Here is a 16952-nt window from a genome sequence, read left to right as displayed (position 1 = left end):
TATGATGTCCCCTTTGACAAATGTAGAGTAATGCAGAAAATAAAAACTGTTCTAGAACTCAAGGCCAGTTATAAGGAGCAGGGTGTATTAGGTAATGGTTTTCTATGGTGTCTTTGAAGTCTATATCTGAATGTAAAATAAATACTTCAGTCATCACATACAACACTGAGTTTCTTTTTGAAGTTACTATAACTAATATTTAAACAATTTTCTTAAAAATATATTTTTCTTTTCAACACTTGAGCTATACATTGGCAGTACATTTTCTGAGACCAAATTAAACTCTTTCCCCCAATCAGTTTTTTAAAACATATATTTAAAAATGTCTTCCATAAAGCACCGTACCGTTAAGCTATTAACGTCTCCAGGATTTATGCAGGCACTAATTTTTCACACTGCATGAGAATAAGCAGCTATTAACATATGTAAACTGTGAACCATGAAATCAAAATGAAATGGGAATAAAAAAAAAATAATTTTTTTTCTACTTTAGGGCTTCACAAATTGTGTTTTTCTGTAAGAAAAGCCAGCAGGCACTTTATTTTTATATAGAACTTCATCTGTATACAATTATATCACTGCCCAATAAAATAAATCAAAGCTTAAACAAATTCCGTTTCCCATGTGTTAACTTAGCTACAAGAATGACATTTAATATATTTTTTTAAATAAGTAACCACAAGTGAATGCCTGTTGCATGAACTCATTGCTTATATGGAAATACTAAACAGAATCAAGACCTTCTAAAAGCCTCTATGTTTCAAAACAAGCTCAAGAGAAAAGATTGTTTAAAGATATGTTCTTGAGTCTTGTGTCACGATGACAGAAATTTTTGGGAAAAAAGCCTAACACATACCAGAGGAATTTCAGAAATAATGTTTGAGCTGGCTATTTTGTTTCATCTAAAGTTAGTTTAGTTGAATCGAGGCCTACATCAACTGAAGAGCTTCCAACTGGAATATTGTAGATGAGGTTAATATTTCGGCAAGGCTTTGCTTATAAAGTCATTATGAATGTTTTGTGCTGTACGTGTAAAATTAAACATGAAGTCCAACAACTGGCTTTGTTAAATTGTTTTTAAAGTAAAACAAGTACAAATAACTGGTTGGTGTAGGCAGGTACCAAGGCAAGAAGTCAGCACAAAGAACCTTGGGTAATGTATTCTTTATTACATTATACATGTATTGATAATGAATATATTTCTCAGGGTTACTCAACTTTTTTTGATACTACAGGTATGGGACCGGTTATCCAGAATGCTCGGGACCTGGGGTTTTCCTGATAATGGATCTTTCCATAATTTGGGTCTTCATGCCTTATGTCTACTAGAAATTCATGTAACCATTAAATAACCCCAATAGGCTGGTTTTGCTTCCAATAAGGATTAATTATATCTTAGTTTGAATCAAGTACAAGCGACTGCTTTACTATTACAGAGAAAATTATGTTTAAAAATTTGGATTATTTGGATAAAATGGAGTCTATAGGAGACAGCTATTCCGTAATTCAGAGCTTTCTGGGTATCGGGTTTCCGGATAAGGGATCCTATACCTGTACCACCAACCTGACATGTTAATATACATGAAAAGTCTAATTTTACAGCTTTTTGAAGCCATGATTAAACTTTATTTCTCTAAAACTACAAATGCCATGAAACGTATTAAAAGATCAGAGTATAAAAATAAAGAATGGAAAAAAGTGCTGACCGATCCGAAAAACAAAAAATACTTCAACTCTAAAAATAGTTGAGTTTTTTGGACAATTACAAGCGAAAAAAGAAATAAAACAACCATCTAAAAGTCTGAATGCCTAAAAAAAATCCCAATAGAATCAGCGCAGCTCGCACTGACTTCTATGGAACCTCAACTGCTTTTACTTGGAGAAGTTTTTCGTGGTTTTTACACTTAATAAATCCATAATTTTTAGAGTTTTAGAACAATTTTAAAAAAAATGTTTTGAGAAAAAATATGATTCATGAAAGCAAAAGAAAATGTGAATGTTATTAAATAGGTGCCTTAGACACAAGGGTGGGCCCTGTTTCACCACTGCTCTTGGGATCAATTCTGTAGAATTTTACAGTTGGGCAAAATAAATCTGACCTACAGTATAAGGGCCCTTTGGGGTGGAAGCCTGTGGTTTAATAGCAGATACAGAGTCCTAAACTCCAATTTGCAGGAAACCTGATTCGATTCTATCAGTGCTATATAATGGTACTGGGGGCTGGAACTTTGAGAGAAAACAAATACGGGCAAAAAGGTTGGTGGGAAAGGCCAAAAGAACCAATAATGATCTCCACTAGTATTCACATGCCTCATGCTACACACGCAGCCTTACTTTTTAACCAAGGATGTGTTTGAAATAATATTTTTTAAAAAATAATAATTTGGTCAGATGGGGGAAATGTCTAAAAATGATAATACACTAATGTCTATCCAGAAATGTTGAACTTACATGGATCATAACATTTCTTGCCCATTAAACCGATTGGAAGGATGGCTATGACAACTGCTCATTTTGGGAGTCTATATATTGAGAGTAATTGGCCCGCCACAAAAAAATTCGGATTAAAGATGATTATCTTATTTGTACAGCTACATCAAACGTTGCTTATTAATGTTACATTTGTGCTCAAAATATTTAATGAGCCAACTGAGACTTGTTAATTAAAATTCAATTAAGCAATATTAAAATATATCCAAACAATCAACTAATGCAAAAACAATGTGAGTAAAAAAATCAGAATTGTAAAATGTTAACATATATTATGAAAACACACAATAATTTCTTAAAGACAAGCAGACATTGTGCATTAAAAGTGAAGCTCAATAAACATTTCATGCATGGAATTACTTGAGCAGTCAAGATGTGTAACATTATGTTTCATATTTAAACCCACATGTTCACAACTCTCACATATAAATATCCAACAGATTTTTTTTCTGCCTTTAAGAAATGAAACCTGGAAAAGTGTCCAAGAATTGTCAGATGTCAAACAATGGGTGAAATATACAGAAATGAAGAGTTTGGGGAAGAATGTGTCAAAGTCAACACCTGTCTGTTCTTGGTTAAATGCACCAGCTCTGACACAAATGTGAACTGTAACGGAACACCAACTAAGACAAAAAAAAATCTTAGCATTTAATATGAATAAGAGAGACCAGATGGTATGAATAAAAGTGAATCACTGCATACACATAACACGGATTTAAAATAAATCACATTTTGGAAAATGGAATAACTGATAATATCCACAGAATGCTACAGGAGAAGGGACATTTTTTGTTGCCCTCACTGCTCGCATATGAATGTTTTTCATCATGTGTCTCACTGGCCACAAAGCTATTGGCCAACTCTGTTGATGTCTTTGGACCTTTTTGTAGCAGGCTTCCAAAAGCAGCACCAAATTATCCTCGATATATACAGTATTCTCATTAGTTCAGGAGGACCAACTGTGGCAAACGGAGAACAGGAAAAATATTCCACCTCAACAAGAGTTTACTTGTGGGTTATGGCACACCGGATGTATACATACATTTACGGAACTTATTTATCAAAATCTGAATTTTTCTGCTAATTGTAATCAAAAAAGTCTGACCAAACTAGAATCCACAACAAGACCTTATTTATTATAAAACAATTCCGATTTAATTGGATCGGGGACAAATACGAAATTTCTGGGGGGTTTTTTGCTAAAAATTCAGATTTTATAGTAAAAAAAACCCTCAAATTTTAAAGGAGAAGGAAAGCTCCAAGATGGTTTATTGTCAACAGATTAGCCTCAATAGTGCAAGCTAGAATGCTATATTTATTCTGCAGAATGATTTACCATATCCGAGTAAACAGCTCTAGACACTGTCTCTGTTTGTTTAGGATAGAAACTGCCATATAAACTTGGTGTGACATCACTTCCTGCCTGAGTCTCTCCCTGCTCACTTACAGCTCTGAGCTCAGATTACAGCAGGGATGGGAGGAGGGAGGGGGAGAGGAGCAAACTGAGCATGCTCAAGCCCTGCCCTGGAGGTTTAAGCTGAAAACAGGAAGTCTGATACAGAAGCCCATGAGTACACAATAGAAGGAAAGAAATGTGGTGTTTCTTTTGACAGAGGACTCAGAGCAGGATTACTTTGAGGGTTTACTGGTGTATTTATATAGACCTTTCTGATAAAGCTTACTTAATTTTAGCTTTTCCTTCTCCTTTAAGGTCTAAAGGTCTTATTGTAGGCGTAAAACAAAGAGATATAATCTTTATATGTGTCCATGTTTCATTTTATGGCATTACTGGCCCTAGATGATCTCTTGACCAAGTCTCAAGCTTTATCTGTTGGTTACATTTAAGAGGAAGAGGATTTCTTTTTAATGGTATTCACCTCCCACTATCTAAGCAGTAATCCTAAAGCATATACTTATTGTTTTTCATGCTTATCCAGCAAACCAATCTAAGGGTGCAGCCACACTGAGCCCAGGAACGACCCAACTAATCAGAACTTTACAAGTAATTAGAGGGCACTATAGGGGATTCAAAGGGTAAAACTTGATGGATCTTTCACCACGAAAGACAATATATCTTATTCAATAACAGTATGCTTCTTTCAGAAATATTTTAACCTCTTAAAAAAACGTTTAATATTATTTCAGCTACACAAAGGGTTACACAAAATATACGTACACCTGCATTCCGTAGTCTACGTTTCTCTATTAATATTGATGACAAATAAATGCAAAGGACGTTTTTACAGATACAGCCAAACATTGCTATCCTTGACAAGAGCCAGACACTTTCACATACTCCAGTTAGGTCATGCAGACAAAAACCTGCACCCTCACACTGACAATTTGATTTATGTTCTCATACAAAGCCCATCTCCATTTGCATCCAATACATCATGCAGCATTCACTGCATAGAGAAAAACTAAGACCAAAAGATCCAGATTCTTAGCAATGAAACTGGTTTAATTAACAAAAAAAGTCTATTTATACCGCATATACCTCATTGGTGTTGTGAGCATATAGAGCTCAACCATATACATGTATAATACACAAAAGCCATGAATATCTTGTAAATTATATCCTTATAAACAGTGAGTTCTGATGTCATCAGTTATAAACGGTGAGTTCTGATGTCATTTCTGTCACAGGACTCACTGAAATTTGTGTATTATAATAAATAAAGTACCCCCAGTTGCAAAATATGAGGATATTAGAAGTTACCTCGGAGTTCCATGACCTGTATAAAAACACTTGGCCTTAGGCCCCGTGTTTTTATATGGTCATGAAACTCCTCGGTAACTTATAATATCCTTATATTTTACAAGAGGGGGTACTTTATTCACTATATATTGCACCTTCCCTGGTTCACCTTACTAATATCAAATTACCTAGGAGACATGAAATAATTTTGCAACAGTGTCTTATTAAACCGGTAACAATGTCAACATGGATTTATTCAAGTACCAATGTAATTACCATCAATTTGTTTGGGAGCCCCTCAAATAAAATGGTAATCTGTAAATTTAATCCCTTGATGTCATCAATGAAATAGTCACATGGACCCAATGGGTGCTTGCAGTGGGGTATTACACAGCCCCATGTTGAGTGTTGGCTGTAATTAAACACCAAGGGGCACATTTACCTAGGGTCGAATATCGAGGGTTAATTAACCCTCGATATTCGACTGCCGAATTGAAATATTTCGAAGGATTTAGCGCAAATCGTTTGATCGAACAATCGAAGGCATAATCGTTTTTAATCCATCAATTGAAGGATAATCCTTCGATCAGAAAAACCTTGTAAAGCCTAGGGGGACCTTTCCCATAGGCTAACATTGGCCTCGGTAGGTTTTAGGTGGCAAACTAGGGGGTTGAAGTTTTTTTTAAAGAGACAGTACTTCGATTATCGTATGGTCGAATATTCGAACGATTTTTAGTTCGAATCGTTCGGTCGTAGTCGAAGGTCGAAATAGCCAATTCGATGGTCGAAGTAGCCAAAAAAAACATTCGAAATTCGAACTATTTTTCCTCTATTCCTTCACTCGAGCTTAGTGAATGGGCCCCCAAATGTCCCCTGTGGAATAGTCATATACCTATGATGGACCTTAGTATAAAGATGTATAATCTCAGTCACCAAAATTTTAAATCGTTAATGTACAAGATAAGAAATTCCAGATGCCGTATACAATTCAGTACAGGTATGGGACCTGTTATCCAGAATGCTCGGGACCTGGGGTTTTCTGGATAATAGATCTTTCTGTAATTTGGGTCTTCGTGCCTTAAGTCTACTAGAAATTCATTTAAACATGAAATAAACCCAATAGGCTGGTTTTACTTCAAAAAGGATTAATTATATCTTAGTTGGGATCAAGTACAAGCTACTGTTTTATTATTACCGAGAAAAAGGAAATCATTTAAAAAAATAACACAGCCATGTAATGTATAGCTAATTTAATACAGGTATGGGACCTGTTATCCAGAATGCTCGGGACCTGGGGTTTTCCCGATAACGGATCTTTCCGTAATTTGGGTCTTCATGCCTTAAGTCTACTAGAAATTCATTTAAACATTAAATAAAACCAATAGGCTGGTTTTGCTTCCAATAAGGATTAATTATATCTTAGTTGGGATCAAGTACAAGCTACTGTTTTATTATTAAAGAGAAAAAGGAAATCATTTTTAAAAATTTGGATTATTTGGATAAAATGGAGTCTATGGGAGACGGCCATTCCGTAATTTGGAGCTTTCTGGATATCGGGTTTCCGGATAAGGGATCCTATACCTGTAATTCAATTATTTTGATGTACACCAACCACAGAGTTTGATATACTGAGTATATAAATTATCCGGCTTCAGATCTGCACTCTATGCAAACACTCAATCATTCTTCTTTCCCACTTCCAATATTAAGCTAATTAATAAAAGAGAAGTAGCCAAAGTGATATGGGTACACCACTTACTGAAACAAGATCTGCTCTCTCTCTTCAAAACTCAAATTCGCTTACTGGAAATTTTGGGCCACCGTTGAGTGGAATAATGAGTCAGCATATAAAACCCTGCTAAGCTCATTTTCTCTCACTTGCAACAAAGGAGAAATGCAAGCTCCGCAAAATTCCTCACTTTTGTCAAAAGTCCATAGAAAGCCCCACACTTTCAGATAAGAAAGCATGAAAATAATCACAGTTCTACGTGATCTTTTTATATTAATATAGTGATACTGATAAAGAAAATTAAATAAAAAAAAAAAACACATCAATACATAACATTAATTAATAATAATATTATCTGGTTTGCAAATGGAGTCTTCAAATTGAATCTAAAATACTTCAACGGCTATTCTGTAATTAGTTATTTTCTCTTCCCTTTCTCCCTTTAATGGTAACTAATGCTTTCAAATGACCTTCGGAAAGGATTTTCTAATAACTAGATGGTTTGGGTAAGCATGTGCAACTGTTTTATGGCTGAAAGGTCAGGCTCATAAGTACTCAGGTTACATTAAAGCGCTTTTTTTATTCTATGCACTCAGTTGATGCATGCAGTTCAAATGGAACTGGAATCTCATTATGTAAGCATCAGTGAAAGACATATGTAGATAATGGAATGATTAGGCAATGACATAAGCGGTGACATCATTTAGCAGCTCAGGGAAAAAATAAACAGCTGGTGATTAATCTCTCCAATGTATAACATGAAATTTGCTTGGGTGTATAAAGTGCCTGATATTAATGGACATTGGCAATGCAGTTGTTTGATATTCTACACACTGGTCTCAAATAGAAAATATTTTATTTCCAACAGGAGTTATATTTGGCAATTATATAAGCAAAGCAATGACATAGATCATTATCAGCACCTTGGCTCCCTGCTACATTTAATTGGTAAATGTCTATCTCTTGAGTGCCTTGTACTTTTAGACCACCTGTCATTGCTCAAAATAATTTTTGCCTGTAGAGGGGTCATTTTAAAGACAAATATAGCCTTTATAAATAGGATTTACTCTTCATTTAGCAAAATACCTAGGGCATAATTATAGTGTGCACAGATTATTCCTGAACGGTACGTTTGTTTTTATACAGCCAATGTCGCTTGATGCAAACCTCCTTGAGGGAAAAAAAGAGTTACAAGCAAAAGAAGCAGTCTTATGCAGAATTGTAGAAGGGGTTAGCCTTCGAATTTCGAAAATTTGCCATCTTTTTTTAACAGACCCACATTTTGCTTACTTTTGTACCATTCACACCAAAACATTAACTGCGGACTATTCAGACTAGTACAAGGATGCTAGTAAACATTTTGCTTAAGGGATACTGTCATGGGAAAAAACATTTTTTTCATAATGAATCAGTTAATAGTGCTGCTCCAGCAGAATTCTGCACTGAAATCCATTTTTTAAAAGAGCAAACAGATTTTTTTATATTCAATTTTGAAATCTGACATGGGGCTAGACATATTGTCAATTTCCCAGCTGCCCAAAGTCATGTGACTTGTGCTCAGATAAACTTCAATCACTCTTTACTGCTGTACTGCAAGTTGGAGTGATATCACCCCCTCCCTTTTCCCCCCAGCAGCCAAACAAAAGAACAATGGGAAGGTAACCAGATAACAGCTCCCTAACACAAGATAACAGCTGCCTGGTAGATCTAAGAACAGCAAACCCATGTCTCACTGAGACACATTCAGTTACATTGAGAAGGAAAAACAGCAGCCTGCCAGAAAGCATTTCTCTTCTAAAGTGCAGGCACAAGTCACATGACCAGGGGCAGCTGGGAAATTGACAAAATGTCTAGCCTCATGTCAGATTTTAAAATTGAATATAAAAAAAACGGTTTGCTCTTTTGAGAAATGGATTTCAGTGCAGAATTCTGCTGGAGCAGCGCTATTGATGGATTCGTTTTGAAATTTTTCCCATGACAGTATCCCTTTAGATACTTTTGTCTCCTCCACACCAAGAAATAGAGTATTAAGGATGCCTAAGTCATACTGACACTGTGAAATCACCAGATTCAGCACATAAGCCTAAGTTGAGTTTTGCCAACCATAGAACAATGCTCTTCTCACAGGCCTATGTTTTTAAGATGGTGAGTAGAAAAAGATCCAGTCTTACTATTAAGACTTGGGGTAGATTTATCCATTTGAGTTCTGATGAACGTTGTCTAAAACTAGTTCTTATCAGTAGAAGGCAACAACAAATGAAAGCAGCAATTAATTCTGCCTCTTAAAAGAACACTGCTCATGGGCTACATAGATGAGGAAGCCACAATGGTATCTGCAGGGGAAAGATATGCTACTAGGTGAGGCACAGATGACAATGTACTTTAACTTAAAGGAGAAGGAAAGGCTAAAATTAAGTAAGCTTTATCAGAAAGGTCTATGTAAACCCTCAAAGTAATGCTGCTCTGAGTCGTCTGTCAAAAGAAACACAGCATTTCTTTCCTTTTATTGTGTACACGTAGGCTTCTGTATCAGACTTCCTGTTTTTAGCATAACCTCCAGGGCTAGGGCTTGAGCATGCTCAGATGCTACTCTCCCTCCTCCCATCCCTGCTGTAATCTGAGCTTAGAGCTGTAAGTGTGCAGGGAGAGATTCAGGCAGGAAGTGGTCACACCTAGCTAATATGGCAGCTGATATCCTAAACAAACAGAGACAGTGACTAGAGCTGTTTACTCAGGTATGGTAAAGCATTCTGCAGAATAAATATAGCGTTCTAGCTTGCACTATTGTGGCTAATCTATTGGCAATAAACTGTCTTGGAGCTTTCCTCCTTTAAACAAGGAATATTGACATTCAGACATGGCCAGATATGTATAAGGAGACTACATTTACACACTTTGACACTGCCCAACTATAATTGCACACTGGTATAAACACACCCACTTCAAAATGAAACACAAAAGCAAATAATTTACACAATAGTATTGGAACAGTGCTTCCCATGCCTGAGACTTTCAGATCTGAGGAGTCTTTCGTTACTAAGCAGCCTGAGGCTGAAGTTCCATCCGCCCTATTGTTAATCCAGCCCTGTATTCAAATATAAAAGCTTATTTGTAAAACACATAAAAGCACAGTTCAGTGAATTGTTCTTAGAATATTTCCTTTTTTTTTTTTTTACAGGCCCTAATGTATACTGTAAACGCAAGAGAAAAACTATATCTGTTCTCTGATGACAAATGTCAGGTGTTGGTTGAAGCTGTAACATAGTCTAAGTATACGGGTTATGGGAAAATATTTACTTAGAAAAAAGTACACACCCCTATTACTAAATGATTTACTGTTTAAGTGCTATTAGACAATAAAGGTATTGGATCATTATTTGTATGGTATATTTTTATTACTAAATTACACTGTGTACATTGCAGGTAATTCACACTACAATTTAAAATCTTATTCTTGAACCAATAAATATATATTTTTTAGTTGTAATATTGGTGTGTAGACAGGCATCTCAGGTCATTGTGCCTGATCCTGTGCTTTCAGAAAGAGCCAGCACTTCACAATGGAACTGCTTTCAAATAAGCTGTTTCTCCTACTCAATGAGTCACAACTTGGGTTAGCCAGACATGGAGTCTTACTATTGAGCACTGTTCTCATATTTACCACTAGGGGCACAGAAGCATTTTACACAATGTAGGTGTGAGGTAATGGTTATCTGGTTACCTTCTCATTGTTCTGCTAATGGGCTGCTGTAAGACATAGCCATCTTGGGGTTGTCATTATTTAATGCTATATATGTATGTGTTTGGGGATATATACAGTATGTGGTGTCTTGAGGAGGGCCCTTACAGCTCTCTCTACTACCAGGTGTATACATGCAGGGGGGAGGAGATGGAATGCAAGCCAGGTGTATGCTAAAAGGGTTAATTTGGGGGGGAACACAAGGAGGTTACATTTAACTCTCCTGCTAAGAGAAATGCCCTCCAGTAGGTATATCTTAAGGTTATGTTTTCACTCATAAATGCTATTAGCTGGAACTTCTTGGTGAGAATCTTATGTCAACCCCAATATGCCAGACAAAAAAAAATATGAAACTCTTAATTACTTTGCAGAGGGGATAAGTGTTAAGAGTTCCGCCCATAGAGCAGAACAGCATTTAACTGCTCAAATACATTCTGTCAAACTGGTACATTCATTTGCTTTGCTAAATATGAAAGTTTGTTACAGGAAATTTTTAATGAATGGGGAAAATATTGAACTGCTGGAAAGCCATCAGGATTGCCTAGTTCGATATCTGCTAAAGCTGCCCGTGCCTGGCAAGTCACATTCTACAACAGATGTTTAACAACATTGGCACATAACCAGTCACAGTAAGCTAGAACTTTATCATCTTCTTCACAGACAGAATTGTTACTATCAGTCAATAATGGTCTCCCTTAACACAACTAATGGCATAGATCTTGCTGGTTTAAGTGATTGCAACATTCTCCTTCCTTTAATTCCATTTAACTGCCTTTCAATATCTGCTCTACATGCTGCTGCCAGACAAATCCACCCTTGACAGCACTCAGTATATCCCGTATCCCTATTGGAAACCATCTACTGCCTCTCAATTTAACTTCAACACTAAAAAGATATCATAAGTGTTGCAAAGTTTGCCCCAAGGGACTCGGAAGCCAGAGCAACTCGCCAGCTGGAAGAATTTATTGATAACCCATTGGCTGTTGGGTTACTAGACCTGGTTCAAGCATTGCAAGCTCCATTATATGACCACTACACCTTTCAACACCACAGGGCAGAACTTCTAAGAACTTCAGATGAGAATGCTCTCATCAATGAAGGATGCTTTGGGGCCCCAGAGTAAAGTAAAAATTCTGTGCTTCCCACAACAATAGAATATCAAACTATTCATTACGTTGTGTAGGAATTGTCTGTCATTTCAGGACAAATGGGGCCTTTTCCTGGTTGGGGAAATAACCTTGATGCCTATCATATACCTTCCAACTAGGGATGCACCGAATCCAGGATTCGGTTCGGGATTCGGCCTTTTTCAGTAGGATTCGGCCGAATCCTTCTGCCTGGCCGAACTGAATCCTAATTTGCATATGCAAATTAGGGGCGGGGAGGGAAATTGCGTGTCTTTTTGTCAGAAAACAAGGAAGTAAAAAATGTTTTCCACTGCAAATTAGGGTTCGGATTCGGTTCGGTATTCGGCCGAATCTTTCGCGAAGGATTTGGGGGTTCGGCCGAATCCAAAAAAGTGGATTCGGTGCATCCCTACTTCCAACCTGGGCTGTTAATGATAAAATACACTGATTTATTTCACAAAAAAACCCTAGGAAAAAAATCTAGAATGCTCGTGACCTGGGGTTTTCCAGATAATGGATCATTCTGTAATTCAGATCTTCATACCATAAAGGAGAACCAAACCCTTATTCATAAAAATCTCTAGCCCCCTACCCTACATAGACACCACCTGCTCCACCCCAGCCTAGCTCCGCCCCATAGTCTTTATTTACCTCTCTTTGCAGATTCAGCGCAGCGGAGCTCACGGGCGCCATCTTCTTCTCTTTGGTCTTCTTCGTGAAGTAAGCGCTGCAACGGCGCATGCGCAGTTGGAGCATTATTCCGGTTTTTGACAACTGTCGCATGCACCAAAAGTGTCCGAAATTGACGAAGCACCAGAAGAAGACCCGAAGATTACAGAAGAGCCTGAAGATGGCGCCTGTGAGCTCTGCTACGCTAAATCTGCAAAGAGAGGCAAGTAAAGACTTAGAGGCAATTACCGAAGTTTACACCTAGGCTGGGGGGGGTGTCTATGTAGGGTAGGAGTTTCTATGAATAAGGGGATGGTTCTCCTTTAAGGCTACTAGAAAATCATGTAAACATTAAATAAACACTATAGGCTGGTTTTGCCTCCAATAAGGATTAATTATATCTTAGTTCAGATCAAGTACAAGCTACTGTTTTATTATTACAGAGAAAAGGGAAATTGTTTTTTTAAAATTTGGATTATTTGGAAAAAATTGAGTCTATGGGAGATGGCCTTTCCGTAATTCAGAACTTACTGGATAACGGGTTTCCAGATAACAGATACATACCTGTATAGCAAAAGTTATTTACTGCAAAGGGTGATCTTTTGTGTCTCACGTTATTTAAACATTACATACACTATTGACAATTAACAAACATTTTAAAGGTAAACTCTTTCATTCATTTTAGGAGCAGTAGTGAAAATTATCTTTAGACATTGAACACAGTGGGGCTTCAAAACATGCTGTGATTTTAAACTTAGAACTGCCAAAACCATTTTTTTTGCCTGTTACTTATGCATTAAAAATGTGGAAAGGAAAATGAAATATTTCACAGACATAAATTTGTCTTTCTCTGCATTGCTGTCTTGCGAAGCAACAGAGACCATTCGAGTGCCCCAAGGGGTTAATAACTTTAAAAACAAAGAGACCTTTTTGGGAAAAGCAATTGCGTGGAGCAGTTAAATAGAAAGAAACAAAAATCTGCAGCAGTGTTACAAGAAACAACTTGGCATGAATCTTTACAGGAGAAGAGAAATTAGGAATTTCCCCCAGAGAGGAATAGATCGGTAAAGCTAGCAATTTAACATATGGAGGAAACAGCTTTGAGAAAAACGAGCGATCTATCAATATGCATTCAAAATAAATAGACTTTTATTTTTACCTTTGAAAGAATGTATGTTTAAAGGTACTTTGCATTTGGAATGAGGTTTAAACAGCCGGGAGGAGTATTTATGCAATGGAACCTTATGCCTTCAGAGCTGAAGCGCTTCTACATTACATTATTTTTCTTGCCTAGAACATCCTGAAAATGTTACTCTTTTGGGTCTGTGGACACTTAAGTAAAAAATTCATTATGCACTAGCTGGGAAATGTTTTGAGTAAACGTAAACGTAAAAAAGTGGAAGGTAGCATGAGAAAAAACTGTCACTTCAACTAGGACTAGTGATGGGCGAATTTGCAGAAATATTTGTGTATTTTCCGCAACTGTGAGAAATTCGGCGCCAGCGTCTCATTTTTGGCGCCTCGTTTTTGGCAAATTTTCATGCCTGTTCTGCGAATTTATTCGCCAGCAGCGAATCGCGCAAATTTGCAGCAAATTCACTCCTGGCGAATAAATTCACCCATCACTAACCAGGACAAGATAAATCTACATTGTTCAAGGATTATTTACAGTTTGTCATTGATTTTACCCAAAATGTAACTCGCCTTCATGAGTCCAGTGTCGCTTTTCAGGATTCAACATTTTGAAGCTGATCTAATTTAACGACATTTCTTCTCTACATGGCTGTAAACAGCTTAACTGTCTTATGGCTAAAAACACAGTTTACAACTGTACATGGCAAAGATACTATTTCTTTTAATACTTATGATCTTTTAAGACAGTGTAGGGCAACCAAGAACGATACTGAAAATTAATGCAGTCTGGGATCACGGGAGCCACGGGAGTTCTCGATCTGGAAGGCCACCATTTGAGAATAAACACATTAAAACTAGAAAGCGGATGTTGGAACATAGTCAATTATTATTACTTAACTGACAAATCACAATATAGAGATAATATCAAATCTGTGAGTCTTCACAACATTATACTTTTAAGGAAAAATTAAGATCATTCCTTTCATTTTTCAGTGTTTGGCTTCCCTCCACAGTTTTCACGAAGCACAAGGCCCTAGGAACAAGTTCCAAATGGCTCAGCAAAATACCGCTGTACATTAATGATATGTTTCATTTCAGTGACAGACAGGATGGCTTTCCATCATTATCATATCCGAGGAACCTATTGATCATAACAAATGTTTCAATTCAACACACTATTGTCATTGCAACTCCTTTCTTTAGAAATATACAAATTCCAAGCCATTTCCAAGTTGAGTTTTCACAAAAAATTAATCTAGGTTGGAAATCTAATACTCCCTAATTCTTTGCGACACAGTACAAATTACCGCATCTTCACATATATTCACTGAAAAGACAGTATTTGGCAACCAAACCCTAATTAAACTATTAGCAGTGTCGGATTGGGACACCAGGGGCCCACCCAAAAACCTTAAACCAGGGGTCCACCACAAAAACCTTAGACCAGGGGCCCAATAAAAAACCTTAAACCAGGGGCCCATCAAAAAAACCTTAGACCAGGGGCCCACTCTCAGTACTATTATTCTTCTTATCCTAACTCAACATCCATTCTCCTAGTCTCTTTTCTTTACATACTATAATCTATTATTCCATCTATTTAGCCTCTTTGTTCTCATAGAAATAGGAAATGGCCATGAAATAGGCCAAATTAGCAGCATGAGGCCCCACTGGTATCCCGGTGGGCCAGTCTGTCATTGAGTATTAGGGTTACCGTTCTTTTCTTACAAAATGGAGCCTTTTCTGAGCAAGAAACAGAACTCTTCCTTGTTCCGCTCCATCCACCACTTCTCCCTCAAATAAACAACAATTCACAACTACCAGAAAGTTACTTAAGATATAGATACTTTATTAAACCTTGAAAAGTTTTTACACTAAAATAGCAAGGAGGTTTTTTTCTATTTCATATGAACTAATGAAAAAATGTGAATGTTTGCTTATTAAAGTGAATACACAATTGTGTTTGAATACAATCTAATACCTTGACATTTTACTTTATTTTACTTTATTTATTGTTTGCAATGGGTCAAAAAATGTGATAAATCCACAATGTAAAAATGCTTTAAATTTGCCATAGACGGTTCCCAATGCTTTTAGATGCAGAAGTCTTACATTTGAGTTGTAATAATTTTTTTGCTCTTAATTCTGTAAAGATTAATTTAAAGTCAGGAGATTTAGTACAAAATTCATGCCAACAATTTGAATGTTGACAAAAAGATTTTCCCATCTGAATTTCCCATCTGAAAAATATTCCAAATAAAGTATTTAGAATTCATACATTATGATGGTATTTTATCAAAGCCTATTTCAAAAAATAAAGGTGACATATGAATAACGTGTATGTGGAAAGGCATGGGGTGATGCATTGCTAAAATGATGCCCTTAAATGGCATGCTCCATTGTATTCTTCTGACATTCAATAATTGCAAATATGAGTGACATGTCAAACATCGGGATCTCCTTTTTCAGCCCACCACTCTGTAGAACTAGTTTTAGATATTGGCACATGTCCTGCAGTTCAAAGCCACAGGATTGCGTCTCAGTTCTACGGCTATTAAAATTATCATTAGCATTTTAGATTATCCTACCTTTCGTAATGTCTCCGAGTACATGTAGCAGCGCTCGTGCTTCCAGGGTTTCCTCCTAATTCATCATAAATATGTTTCCATTGCCTCCGTGCAGTAATCTGTTATAAAAGACCACACCACCATCACTGTAATATATGTACAATCAATCAATAGATCTAAAATAAGGCAAATACTCAAGTCAACATGATTCACTGTGAAGTACGAGTCAAAACTGATGCCCCATGCTGCACAAGGGAGTGATAGCGGTTTTCATTTATCTTAATATGTTTAGCAAAACAAACTTGTTTCTGAATTCATTTTTTCCAACATTCTTTTTTGGAAAACAGTTCTTTGGGCCAAATGGTGGTGCCACACACAACATGGACACCTTTCTATTGTTTGTGCAAAGAACATAAACTATCAGAACACTGGGAAGCCATTGGTCCTTTTCACTTTGTTATCTGCCAGTGAAGTGGCCGACATTGTGAATGGGAAGACGACATTTTCATAGTACAGGTATGGGACCTGTTATCCAGAATGCTCGGGACCTGGGGTTTTTACGAATAACGGATCTTTCCGTAATTTGGATCTTCATGCCTTAAGTCTACTAGAAATTCATTTAAACATTAAATAAGGCCAATAGGCTGGTTTTGCCTCCAATAAGGATTAATTATATCTTAGTTGGGATCAAGTACAAGCTACTGTTTTATTATCACAGAGAAAAAGGAAATAATTTATAAAAATTTGGATTATTTGGATAAAATGGAGTCTATGGGAGACAACCATTCCGTAATTCGGAGCT

General features: G+C 36.7%; 1 protein-coding gene across 3 annotated transcripts in view; it reads right to left on the bottom strand.

Annotated features, from left to right (window-relative positions):
* The window catches only part of arid5b.S (AT-rich interaction domain 5B S homeolog), a 200038-nt gene that overhangs the window by 25605 nt on the left and 157481 nt on the right, over positions 1-16952 (bottom strand). For all 3 annotated transcript variants that reach the window (XM_041570338.1, NM_001291081.1, XM_041570339.1), the window contains 1 exon segment: positions 16172-16269. In XM_041570338.1, the coding sequence (XP_041426272.1) occupies positions 16172-16269 (98 nt within the window).

This window comes from Xenopus laevis, chromosome 7S, assembly GCF_017654675.1.
Source record: "Xenopus laevis strain J_2021 chromosome 7S, Xenopus_laevis_v10.1, whole genome shotgun sequence".
Lineage (NCBI taxonomy): Eukaryota > Metazoa > Chordata > Amphibia > Anura > Pipidae > Xenopus > Xenopus laevis.
The sequence above is the reverse complement of the archived record's forward strand: the minus strand, read 5'-3'. Positions and strand labels throughout refer to the sequence as shown.